General features: G+C 31.7%; 1 protein-coding gene across 1 annotated transcript in view; it reads left to right on the forward strand.

Annotated features, from left to right (window-relative positions):
* The window catches only part of Vps13c (vacuolar protein sorting 13 homolog C), a 176,092-nt gene that overhangs the window by 39,451 nt on the left and 122,744 nt on the right, over positions 1-13,897 (forward strand). Inside the window, exons 9-18 of the mRNA XM_048793227.1 lie at positions 1,372-1,431; positions 3,986-4,045; positions 4,862-4,942; positions 5,748-5,805; positions 7,388-7,515; positions 9,101-9,207; positions 9,941-10,112; positions 11,317-11,379; positions 12,360-12,486; positions 13,012-13,106. Of these exons, the coding sequence (XP_048649184.1) occupies positions 1,372-1,431; positions 3,986-4,045; positions 4,862-4,942; positions 5,748-5,805; positions 7,388-7,515; positions 9,101-9,207; positions 9,941-10,112; positions 11,317-11,379; positions 12,360-12,486; positions 13,012-13,106 (951 nt within the window). The remainder of the gene's footprint in view (positions 1-1,371; positions 1,432-3,985; positions 4,046-4,861; positions 4,943-5,747; positions 5,806-7,387; positions 7,516-9,100; positions 9,208-9,940; positions 10,113-11,316; positions 11,380-12,359; positions 12,487-13,011; positions 13,107-13,897) is intronic.

Genomic DNA, 13,897 nt, shown 5'->3' on the forward strand with positions numbered 1-13,897 from the left:
TCCTGACTGAATACAATTAGAAAGGTACATTATTTCTTTTTATTTAATTAAAAAATAGAGATGCACAAGAGTGGGATAAGTAACATCAATCATTTAAATTGCTGTCAGTGACCAAATGTATTAAAATAATTTAAAAGTAATGAAATTAAAAAGAACAAATGATTCTTGTATTTTATTTCTTTCAATGTGATCACCTTAATTATTGTATCTAGAAGGCTATGCGAAATATAGAATGTAAGAAATGGGAAAAATAAAATAATTTATCATAAAGATGCTCATTAAATAATTGCTGTAATTTTTTTATACCTTTATTTAATTTATTTATTTTTATGTGGTGCTGAGGATCAAACCTAGTGCCTCACACATGCAAGGCAAGCTCTCTACCTTTGAGCCACAATCCCAGCCCCTAATTGCTGTAATTTTTAGGTAGTATATTAGCAACTGTGGAGTTGGGATTTGTTAAAGTTCCTTCTAAAATTGCAGCAAGTTGTTTTGAACCAGTCATCTTTTGGTGTAAAGATGAGTGTAGGAAAAAAGGAAAATGTTTTACTACAAATCCAGAGATCTGATATTAATGACAAAATCAGGCTCATAAAGCTGTAGTGCTTTTCCCTTAAGCCAGTGTGTATGTGCACACATCCTCTTTGACAAAGGTCCATGTGACAAAATTTGAGCTCCAGGTGGGTAGTTTAGAAAGCTATTCTTCCTCTCACCCTACTTTTCCAAATTTCTGTCAGAAGCAGATAGTTCTATGGCTTGAGCATCTTTGGGATGGCTCAGACAGTAAGCTGGACACACTGTGGTAGTTTAAGTAGTATGTATAAACAAAGCCATGATACTGAAGATCAGAAACAACAGCAGCTTCACATTGGTAGGTTTTGGGTGAAGTGATTGAGGAAATTAAATATTACAATCAAATTTTTTCCTAATAAAGCATTTTTGAAATTTCCAGAAATTAAAGGTTTAAAAAGACAGTTCACATTTCCAAGTGTGAACATATTAAATGTTTTAAAAATTATTTAGAGGCAGTGTTATCTGTAGCACCTTGTTTTATGTATGAAGGACATCTTTAATGAGATAGAAGGACTGTCCTCTTTCAGCTATCTAGAGAAGAGTCTCTTTAGTCATAGTTACTGTATCCTCTTACTTTTTGTAAGAAAAAGACTTCCACTGGGAAATATTATTTTAGTATTGTACCTGTAAAATATTGATAATGCCACCCATATTATTCTTTCCTCTCCTTTCTTTTCCACACGTACAGTTGGGTTGTATGACTTGTTTGTAAACAGTTCCTCTGCTGACTATTGTAAAGGGTAGAGCATGGATTTGTCCTCACCATCGGTATATTTAAGTGTCCCTTTTCTTTGGTAGGTCACTGATCCAGAGCGGCCTCTTTCATTTGGTGTCACATTGGGAGAATTTAGTCTATTGGTAAGGAACGTGTAAATTATTATTTCAAAGTTACAAGCTGAATTGCCTAGAATCAAATATTACCACAGATAGATATTATAATTAAAAAAAATTTTAGACATCGATGGATCTTTATTTTATTTATTTATTTATGTGTGGTGCTGAAAATCAAACCCAGAGCCTCACATGTACTCTACCACTGAGCCACAACCCCAGCCCAGATATTAAAAATTTTATGAATTATCTTTATGTAGCTTTCTAAAAGTTTAACATTTTTAGTGATGCTGTTGCTACATTTTCTAATTATTTTGTCTTTCATTAACATATCAAAATATCAATATCAAATTATTTGAAAGGAATAAAATCTGTAATCTAAATATGTGAGAAAAGTTGGGTTAGACAAATTACTATTGAATTATGTACTCAAACTTGGTATTGGAGGGTGGTATAAGTGGAATACACCCCCCCAAATAGCTTATACAAGTATAGGTGTATATGTGTGTGTGTGTGAGTGTGTGAGTTACGTGGGGTTGTATGTAAAATTATTCATTTTGATAAAGTATTTTATAATGCAGTTTGCTTTTTCTCTTAAAAGTTCTTATGGGTAGAGAGTTATTCATATGAAGAATGGACATTCTTTTCATTATAGGCAATTAAATGATGGGAAACATGTTTTGGGACATATAAATGAAGGAAAATAGCTAGATTAGGTTTTTCTATGGAGGAAAAAATGTGGTTCACTTAAATACTTTCAAAATTAAGGGTAGTGAGCAATAAATCATACTGCTCACAGTTTGCCTCATGATTGGTTAAATGCAGAATGTTTCAGGAAGACATGAGAGGAAGAAAAATGGAAAGGTGGTGAACTGGCAGAGAAGCACAAGGACAGAATTAGGTGGCAACCTTAAGAATGATATGTGCATATAGAGAAGTACAGATTGATGTTGAGGCAAGAGCAACAAAGAAAAAGAGCTAGAGAAACAAAAGAAAGGGAGTCAGGAAGCTAGTGTTTCAGATACTGTTTATCCAAAAAGCACTTGAAGTAGCTTTTGATAAGGCATAGAAATATACAGTAATATCTCATAAAAGACCAGAATCTGAGTTCTGTGGTGATTGTTCCAGAAAACTTAGTCTAACAATAGTGGCCATAGGTGAGAACAATATTTAACTTCAGGTGTCTAACAGACAAAATAAAAAGTAGAATATAGCATGTACTTCCTGTAGTCTAATGGGCAGAGTAGTGTGTGAGTGTAGTTTCCATAGTGTGTGCTGTTGTGCTCTCTGCGTCTTTGCTTAGACTCTTTGTACTGTTTTATTTGCCTGTTTTATTCTCTTTGTCTGCCTAGTGAGTCTACTCAGGTTTTAATGCATATATGAGTTATTCTCTTGTCTCTCTCATTATTTTTTTTTTTTTGTTGTTGTTGTTGTTGCTGTTCTCTCTTAGAATTTATCATTCCTTTTTTTTATGCTCCCCATTGCATTTTGTAAAAGACCTGTAACGTACTGTTATACTGGTTATATATATGTTGATCTCCTTCTAGGCTACATTTATTTAGTGATACAGTAGTACCTACCTTTTGGTGTTTTTATGATGATTAAATGAGGTACTTTATGTGTAACACTTGTTACATTTTTTTTTGGCTAAACCACTTCAAGTACAAGTGATTATTATAATGACAATAACAGGAAACCTTCTACCTGCTTTTTATCCATGCCTTTCTTTTCCCCTATTTTTCCAAGTACAATCTAACTTTTTAAAATCTAAAGTATTCTTCCCACCTCTTCTCAGGATCTCATCGTCCCCCTTATCCTCAAGAATCTATTCCTTCTTTCCTTCCTCCTTCTTTGCATCAATCTCCCTCTAGGACATTTCCTGAGTATTCAACTAACACTCTCTCCTACCCTCCCTGACTCTCCCCTCAGACTCCTTCTTGCAAGCATTTAAACACATTCAGATGTCTTCTGACACAATAAAAAGTCTTAACCATCCATTACCTCTCACAAGCTGTGTAACTACTGCCTTCCCTTTCTCTGCAGTCAGATCTTTTGAGAGTTTTCTACTTGTGCTAGCTTCTTTCCCCACTTTCCAATGATTCTCCCGCTGCTCCTCCATAGAAACCGTTGTTAGCAAGTTCATTAGTAATGCCCCTGCTGTTAAATAAGTCAGTATTGGCTTTGCCACCCTCAGTGTCTTCTGGAAACATGGTTGTGCTGATTTCCATACTGTCTTCCTACTTTACAGTCACTTTTTTTTTTTTTAAATAATGTGTACCTTCTTACTAGTTCTAGTTCTCTGTTTTAATTCATATCCAGTTCTTTCCACAGTTCAGGCACATAGTAGCCCAATAATTATTTTCTGAATGAATAAACTTCGTTAAATTAGAACATCCTCAGTTCTGTTTTTCATTGTCCTTTTGATTTGCTATGTAAATAGATAAAGAAGCCCCTAACTTCAGTAACATTTGTTAGATAGATGTCTTTTATTCCTACATTATTTTGCTAATCTTTACAAATAATAGAGAACTGTTGTGTGACATATCACATTTCACAGTTATTTTGTGTGTGTTTTTTTTAGACTACAAATGAACACTGGACTCCATGCATATTAAATGAAGCAGAAAAAATTATATACAAGGTATTATATTATCATTAGAATGTACATTTCTTTTTAGTTTCCTGGCTGTAAGTACTTGATATATTTTCTTGAAGAAACTTTGGTGGAACAGAATTTGCTATTGATGTGAATTAAGCCTAGAGTCTAGTTTTGGCTCTGCTTCATACTAACTATATGACCTAATATAATTGTTTACATACTCTGAAGTTTAGGTTCTTCACCTAACAAGTGAAGAAACTGGATAAAATATTTCTCAGTGGAATTTTAAGAAGCAACAAGTAATTGAGATATTATGAGATGTTACAGAAAAAATATCCTCCTGTTATTACTTATTAAAGTTCTAAGCTAAACGTAATTAAACAGGTGTATTTCAGTTTGTTTTAAACTACAGGACTTATAGTACTTTAAATATGCTAATAAACACTGTGTATCTCCAATAAGGATCTGTATTTAATCCGTAGCTTTTTCTATCTTGTTAATCATGGAATCTCCTCCAGCATCCTCTTCTGGAAATAGCCATTGGTATTTGCCGGAGGGATCATGTCTTTCTTTTTAAACAAAATACTTATCAGGTCTGTTAAATGCTAAATTTCCAATAAATATTTGATAATTGAGTCTCTTGGAAATTGTGCTCTTGGAAGTCCAATTTAGCAAATAGTATACTTACAAATAAAGTCTATGTATATATTTTGCCTCATTTTTGCATTACTTTATTTCCTTTAAAAGTTGAAAGTTGCAGCTGGGTAATTCTGGAGTAGTGAACATGAGAATAATCTTATGTTGATTTATGATTTCATTTTGTTTGTTGCTTTGACCTCTTTTGTTTCTGTTTTATAGCTTATACGGCTGGATAGTCTTAGTGCTTACTGGAATGTAAACTGCTGCATGTCTTACCATGGATCAAGGGAGCAGATCTTGGTAATTTCAAACCATTCCTGGAAAAATAACCTACATTCTCCAAGTGTGTTTAATAAAACAGGTTCTTAATGACGACAGAATACCAGTCATTTGTTTAACTGGTACATCACTAAATGTGAAAAACATTTTTTGAAATTCACTGTGTGTCTTCAAAAAAACACTTTTGATTTTGAGGGTATTTGCAAAATCATTCAGTAAATGGTGATGTGAGAATCAAGGTAAAAACTTCATTATGGTCTTTTGGTGGTATTCCTGTTACATCGAGGTATTTCATATGAGAATGATTAAGAGTATTAGTAAGAAAGAAGGTAACTTTCAGATCTAAAGCGTATATCCTTGGCCAGTATTTTTAGCATTTGCGATGGTTTCCTGAAAAGTGAGAGATTAATTCAGTGCTTCAGTGTGCTAAGCCAATCTTAATTATGTTTCTTTACTTAGGGGAGAAAGGAATACCAGTTAAATTTTCTGAACTAGTAAATTTCAAGGCTCTATCTCTTTTTCTTAAAGATATAAAAGAGATAATTTGCTTTTGACTAGAAATTTATGGATGTATTTGTATTTGTTTCCAAAGATGTAGAGGAACATAGTATTATGATGTTTCTAGATATTTAGAATGTTTAAAAATTATCTACTTCTTTATCTTTATACTAAAAAATATACCTGTAAATAATGTTTATATTTTTCTCATGAACTCGTAGTTACAAAGAAGAATCAGATACCTATGTAAGAACCAAATTGTTTTCTGTTATGTGTCACTGCATATGTGTACATTTTATTTTTCATTTAATTCAGATTTTTTGTTTAGGATCAGTTGAAAAATGAAATTCTTACCAGTAGAAATATACCCCCGAACCATCAGTATAGTAAGTAATGATTATAATTTATTTCATATTATAGGAACAAACATGTAATTAAATACTTTAACATACCTTTTAAAAAACTACTTTGACAAATAGAGCATGTTAATTTTATACCTTACTGTTACGATACAACATATTTGGATTACAACTAATTATTTGGGCCTAGATCATAATATGGATGCCAGTGGAAAATGGGAGGGATGGGCAGTGTAGCTGCAGTTCACTCTGTGCAGCCAGCCTTCTTTGACCAGCATGTTTTCTTCCTGGCTTGACATTGAATTATTTTTGTTTTAGGGCTTTACTCCGTACCCATTGTTTTTGCTTCCTCTCCTCCTTTCCTTCTTTAAAAGCCTCTGAGGTCTGGGTATTCAGAAAAATAACCTACATTCTCTAAGTGTGTTTAATAAAAACGGTTCTTAATGACGACCGGATACCAGTCATTTGTTTAACTGGTACATCACTAAGTCAGAAGTGTGAAAAACATTTTTTGAAATCCCTAGCATATCACTGTTGTGGTGTTAAGATAAACCAACCACTCTAGACATTGTTTTAAGTGAACTACTTTTTTCTGTTTCTTGGCAGCCTCACTTTTATTTTAGAAATAGGTCTCTGAGAAACCTGCCTGCTTGTTTACTACTTCTCTATCCAATTTTTTCCCCCCATTTCAGTTTCATTCTAAAGCTATCAGTTTGCTTTTATTTAGTGTACTCCTTTATGATTGCCCTCAGCTTTTGTATTCATGTCCTTTCATATTCCATATTATTCTCTTCACTATTATTTTCTTCAGGTTCTGTTGTAGTTAATTGCCATTGGATGTTGGGACTTAGAGTCTCTGTTTATAGACTTCTCTATTTAATAACAAATGTTTTCAAGTACTGACAGTTTGTGAGAACATTTAGTTTCATCAATAAAATAACTGGTTCAGAAAAATCTACAACTTTATTCTTAGGTTTTTGTAAATAGCCTGTTAGTTAAGTTGTTTATACACGATGAAAATTGTAATTATCATACATGGTCACAACTTACATAGTTTTAAGGCTGTCCGGTTAAAATTTATTACCATACTTTGCTCTACATCTACCTTAATATACCTTTTAATATGATTACTCAATTCAAGAATATTTTCTTTTGTTAACTCTAAGATTATATATGTAATGACCATTTTGAGAATCATGAAGTGGTAACGTTTTTCCTGGGATGATTTTATTTACGATTCTGTTCCAAAATTCTGCCACTGATTATTTAATTACATTTTATTTCCTTCCCTATATTGGTATTTTTAATGAATAATAAAGTCATTAAACATCTTGTAGCAAGGAAGAGAAACCTAATTTTATACAGATTAGCTGTGTTTTGAACATTTCTTAACTAGAAATATAGGATTCCAATTTCTTTGCAGATTCTACTTTAATCATAGAGCTTGACAGTTGGTAGTATGCAGATGAGTAGGTGCGTAAATATTTTTGCTAGTGATTTTGTTATATATACATATGTATGTTTATTTCAGAGTTCTCATAATTATTTACAGTAATTTATATGCAAGAGCATATAAACATCTTATTTAAGTCTTCCCATGTGATTTAAGTTTTCCAGCCAATATCTGCCTCTGCGAAACTTTACATGAATCCTTATGCAGAAATAGAACTCAAAACACCCAAACTGGATTGCAACATAGAAGTCCAAAATATTGCCATTGAACTAACTAAGCCCCAGGTAAGATTCAGTGGGACACTTTTAGCTTTGATTAGTCTTATTGAGTCTTGATTGCTTTTATCCTTTGCAGTTGTTCTTTCTCTATAATTGTCTGGTGGTTCTTGTGGTTCATTATGTTGAGATTGGAAGCTTCAAAAAAAAATTTTTTTAAAGGAAAAAACCTTCAAATTTAAGAAATATTTTTCTTTATCTGATCTTTTCCTAAATCTTAGAAATTGTATCAAACTAGACAATGGAAATGACATTATTTCCATTTAATTCACAGTTGGTAGAACATTTTAATGTGTTTTTTCCCTTCACAGTTTTTAATAGCAGACACTGTTTATAATAAATATTGTTTCTTTATTTTTAGAACAGCTATGAGGGCAACTCTTTCCTTCTATGTTTCCTAAATGTGGTTATATGCCCAGAGGGTTTGGATAGCACACTTGAAAAAATAAACTGAAAGGAAGACTGGAGATTTCACTATGGCAATTTTAGCCCAGGGCTGTCCAATAAATACAATGAAGTTTGCTTTTGTAATTTTAGATTTTCTAGTAGTTATATTAGCAAAATAAAAAGAAAATTATGAAATTAACTTTAATGATCCATCTTATTTAACCTATCATTTCCAAAATATCATTTCAAAATGTTATCAACATAGAAAATTGTGATGTTATATCTTTCCCTCCCCTTAAGTCTAAAATCTATGATATATTTTACACTTTAAGTACATTTAAGTTCAGACTAGACATATTTCAAGCACTGAAGGGTCACATTTATAGGTAATCCTTAGAATTGCATTAGGAAAAATGAGAGAGGAAGAAGCTAGACTTGCATGTTTCTCTAGCCTGAAGACATGTTATCCACTCTTGTGCCTGTATTTCGCTTCAGGTGAATTGTTTGTCAGATCCACACAGTGTTGCTGAATTAGTGGGTGAGATGGGCAATTAAATAGCTTTATCTTTTCAATAGTTTTCTAAAGCATTTTGAAAATCAGCTCTTACATGGCTATTACTGAAATGATGTACCAATGGAAAAACACGTTATTTTAAAAATATTATTTCATATTAGCAGTTACAGGCAGAATATCTCATTATTTTTGAGTATATTTTACATTTTAACATATCTAAAAGTAGGATACTTATTGTTGGTGATGTGAAAGTTTAATTGGCAACACTTTTTTTTGTAGTGAAGTCTAAAAATTACGTTACAGTGTATAAATGATATTATCTTAAATTTTATTAAATATAGTGTATTATTTTATTTTGATATCAGAGACTGAACCCAGAGGTGCTCACCCACACTGAGCCTCATCCCCAGCCCTTTTTTTATTTTTTATTTTGAGGCAGGGTCTCTCTAAGTTGCTTAGGGTCTTGCTAAGATGCTGAGGCTGGCTTTGAACTTGTGATCCTCCTGCATCAGCCTCTGGAGCTGCTAGGATTACAGAGATGTTCCAATAATAGTGTACTTTTGACAATATAGTGCATTTTTGAGTTACCAGGCAACATTGTTTTGGAATCTTGGTAGACTGAAAAATAGAATAAAATCTGGTCTTTATTCATATGTGCAATGTAAAAATATAATTCTGTTTTTGTTTTAATAGTACTTAAGTATGATTGACCTTTTGGAGTCAGTGGATTATATGGTTAGAAATGCCCCTTACAGGAAATACAAACCTTATTTACCACTTCATACCAACAGTCGACAGTGGTAAGTTAGATTTTGTTTATTTTATGAGATACATAAAATATGTTAGGGATTAAATTAAGAGACCTTTAAAACCATGTAGTCCAGCCACTTTTAAAAAGGAACATATAGAAGGAGATGTCTTTGTTAATTTTTCCTAAACACATCCTCTTGTATTCTTGCTCCTAGATTTCCAAATTTTAACTTAGCATTCAGGACTTTCAGTGTTTCAGAAAAATCTTATTAGTCATCACCATGGACTCAGTATGATAAACATGCTGGCATACAGTCATGTGTACTTTAATATTAGGATATATTGTGAAAAATGCAACCCTAAGTACTTTTGTTGTTGTGTGACTATCAGGAGTGTACTTTTACATGAACTAAATCAGTTGTGATGTCACTAGGTGATAACAATCGTGGGACCACCAGGGTTAATATGGTCTGTTGCTTACCAAAAAGTTATTCCACAGAACCTGACTGTACTGTTTTCCATGGTATATGTCATTTTGTGCCTTTATGATTTTGCTTTGCCATATTGCTTTCCTGGAGGGTTTTTTTATTTAATCTATTTGAGAATTTATTGAGGACTGGCACTGTTATACTGAGCTCTTACTGAAAGATAGTAAAGAAGAACAAAAATTTTAACAGTGTAGGAAGATAGGAGAGAAAAAATAAGGGGGAGAGAGAAGGGAGAAACTGTTTCCCTGCTCTTTCTTAAAACTTTAAATGGCTACTAATAAATTTTGATTTTTAGGTGGAACTATGCAATTAATTCTGTTCTTGAAGTTCACATAAGAAGATATACACGAATGTGGTCATGGAGTAACATAAAAAAGCACAGGCAGTTGCTTCAGAGTTATAAAACTGTCTACAAAAGCAAGCTAACCCAGACCAAAGTATCAGAAGAAATACAGAAACAAATTCAGGTATAGTTTACATATAGTAGAGAGAATTATTTTAAAACTCACCCTTTAATATTAATTTTAATGAGTATATAATTTTAAAAAGAACAGAACTCATCTCTTTGAGAGAGAATTTTATAAGAAAATGTATTTATTCTTTTAAACTATCCCCCCTTCTAATAACAAATAAAATAAAATTATTGCAACCAGTGTGAGGAAATGTGTCTGTTTTTTATTATAATACTTAGAAGATAATTATCAAACCTATTTAACTATATGTTTATTAGCTAGTTATGTCTGGTTTGTTAGTGAAAGTGCCATAGTCAGATGGTAGTAACTTTCCTAAGAGTTCTGAGTCTTACTAAAAAATAGCCTTTTCTCCATGAAAAAGGAGTTGTCTTAGTTACCCCCTATTAAAAGAAAACACACTCCAAGTACATAATTTGCTCAATATGATCTGATTTAGATTATAGAAGTTTCTACCTCTGATTCATAATGTGAAGAATGAATTGAATTCCTATTATTCTGAGATATTTGACAGTCACTAATATGACATATTAGAAGAAAAAAAAACATGAGATTGAAGTCAAGTATTTGAATATTTATCCAGTGTTCTGCTCATGGACACAAATTTCTTACCCTCTCAAGTCTAGTGTTCTCGTACATAAAATGGAAATAATATCTGTTCTACAGAGTTGTAAGAATTACAATAGAAAAATACATGAATCACTGGGAATACAGGTTATCCATTAGATGTTAGATTTTACCTACACACTTTCATATAAATTCTGCAAATCATTTTATCCCTTAGTCTGCTTATTAACTTGGAGAATTTGCATCCTTAAATTTTGTGATTATAATGATACCTTTAGTACAATGGTTGCAAAATAATATACAGTATGGGAGAGTAAGAAGGAAGAATCATAAAGTTAATAGTAAAACAAATCACCTTAAATAATCTTATTTCCATGTGCATTTTTGGATATCTATGAATTGCAGTGGTCCCACAGAAAAATTCTGTATGTAATGAGGACTTACTTTCTTGGAAAATTCATTTCTGTTATTGTATAAATTAAAAAATTTAAAAACCTCATGTACATTCCAATTTATACTCTCATTGCATCACAAGTACTGATAATGGACTAGATGAACCTCGAAATCAAAGAAGAAAATAATTTTTCATCTGTTGAGTATTTTCTTTGTTTGAAATTGTCTCTTTCTCTTATAGGACTTGGAGAAGACTCTAGATGTTTTTAACATAATTTTAGCAAGGCAACAAGCACAAGTTGAGGTAATCAGTTTTATTAGTTGATTTATGTTAATATCATTCCTTTCATCCTAGCATAAAGAAGTCTAAGTTTTATGGGAAGCAGTTGAGATTTATGCATATGGGAATAGAGATTAAAGTTTTTTTTGCTTACTTTAGTCTCATGAAAAAACTAAGTGGGAGTACTGGCAAAAATCAATAATATGAAGCAGGGTAATCTTTAAAACGTTTATAACTAAAATTTTGAAAAACCTCAAAAACAAAGTAAATACAAGTCACTCTTCATCCTGGCAACTTAAAGTGCTGCTGCCAACATTTTTACTTGTAGACTTTCAAGTTTTTTTCCCATATCTACTTATTTTTGCCTTTTATGACCTATTGCTTTCATTTTTTCTTTTGTTTTCCCTTGTTTCTTCTTTTCTCCTTTTGCCCCTATTATTTCTTCTCTTTTATTTTCCTTTGTTCTCTTTCTTCCCCAAATTGGAATTGATCTGTTTATAATGGTTCATAGTTGCTTATTAATTGGTACATTGTCCCATGTCATTTCTGGATTTTCTTGGTATATTAAAAATAAATGACATATTCATACATCTCATCATAGAAAAGTTAGAAAGTATATAGATCAACAGAAGAAAATAGAGACGCTTATTATCACATATATTACTTTATACACAAAAGGTAATTGCTCTTCAGATCTTTCTGTGTATCCTTTGAGTCTTTTTATAGAGAAAAAATTTTACCTTAGAAAAATTTTACTTGAAATTTTAACTATATTGCTAATATAGTGCAGCCTTGTCAAAATGCTGTCAATAGGTATAGAAAAGAAATTAATAGGGGGAACTGTAAATTAACCTAATCATACCCATGAGCATTGTTTAAGAAGGAATTGACTTTCTTGACTGTTTCACTCTAATGTTGTGATAAAAAATTGACTGTTGATGTACCTGAAACTGAAGAGGGAATTTATCCTTGAATCCATTTTTAATTTTTTTTTTTTTTTTTAGGTGATTCGGTCAGGACAAAAATTAAGGAAAAAATCTGACACAGGCGAGAAACGTGGAGGCTGGTTTAGTGGGTTTTGGGGCAAAAAGGAGTCTAAGAAAAAAGATGAAGAATCATTAATTCCTGAAAGTAAGTTCCAAGTCAGGTAATTTGTTATAATCCAGTAAAAAATACCAAACCAAAACAACAACAACAACAACAACAACAAAAAAATATGCAGATTACACTTTAGCCTGTTGAATTTTATTTTTAAATACTTTCAAATAAGATCAGCTCTGTACAGTAAACTACAAGCAAATAAGGCAGATTAGATACATAATGTTTAAATTTAGAGATCTCAACATTTAGCATTCATAGTTACCTTTTACATGAATGTTTAATGATAAGTTTCAAGATTCTTAGAGAATTTAAAAATCTTTAAACGAGAACTGAATTTTCTTAACAGCATCTTTTTGCTTTTTAATGTAAATAGACAAATACAGGATCTTTGTTTTGATTAGTCAAAGTAGAATGCTAGAGGAAATTACCTAGCTGACTTTGTTGTAGCATCTGAGTCTGTTGATTTCAGGACACTTATTAGTTTGGTTTGACTTCTTGATTATATCTGGAAAACTGAAGCAATTAATTTCTTAAATTATTATCATTTCTTTGTAGCTATTGATGACCTTATGACTCCAGAGGAAAAAGATAAACTCTTCACTGCTATAGGTTATAGTGAGAGCACCCACAACTTAACTTTACCTAAGCAGGTAATTAGTTAGGTGTCTTAAGAGGTGTTTTGTTTCATTTTATTATATTACCTTGAATTGAGTTATGTAATTTATTGGCGTTTTAAGTAATTAATGAAAATATGTCATTATTAATTTCTACTTTAATTGTTAAATTCTTCAGGTCAGGTCTTATCAATTAAAATTCTCTCTTCAATTTTAGATTTAGTTGCTATAGTGAATGGGAGAATAATCTGATAAAAATGCCTTTCTATAGTGTTAAACTGAGTCTTTCAAATTTTTTTATTGTGATATATAACATATGTAGATACAGCATATTCAAAGTCAGAATGTTCTCCTGCTTATTTGATTGATTAGAAAGGGAAAAGGTATGTAATTACTATTAGTGTCAAGATTTACAAAATTGCCACCATCATAGACACCCCTACATCTTCCCATCATTGCTTCTTCAACAATAACGGTTATCATGATTTTTATGGTAACTGCGTCTTTGATGTCTTTTTGTTTTCTACTATAAACACTGTGATTTTACTTTGAACACTTTTATCTTTCTGTGAAGGGCCTCATAAAATATGTATTCTTTTGTGTCTGGCTTTGTTGTTGTGAGATCATCCCCCCATTTATTTATTTTTTATTTATTTATTTATTTTAAAAATTTAGTTGCTCAAGACAATACAATGATCTTGACATATCATACATTTGATTCAAAAGGGGTATGAATTCTCATTTTTCCATGTGTACAGATTGCAGGATCACATTGGTTATACAGCCACGTATATACATACAGCAATACTAGTGTCTGTTGTATTCTG

Source organism: Marmota marmota, unplaced genomic scaffold (assembly GCF_001458135.2).
Source record: "Marmota marmota marmota unplaced genomic scaffold, marMar, whole genome shotgun sequence".
Classification (NCBI taxonomy): domain Eukaryota; kingdom Metazoa; phylum Chordata; class Mammalia; order Rodentia; family Sciuridae; genus Marmota; species Marmota marmota.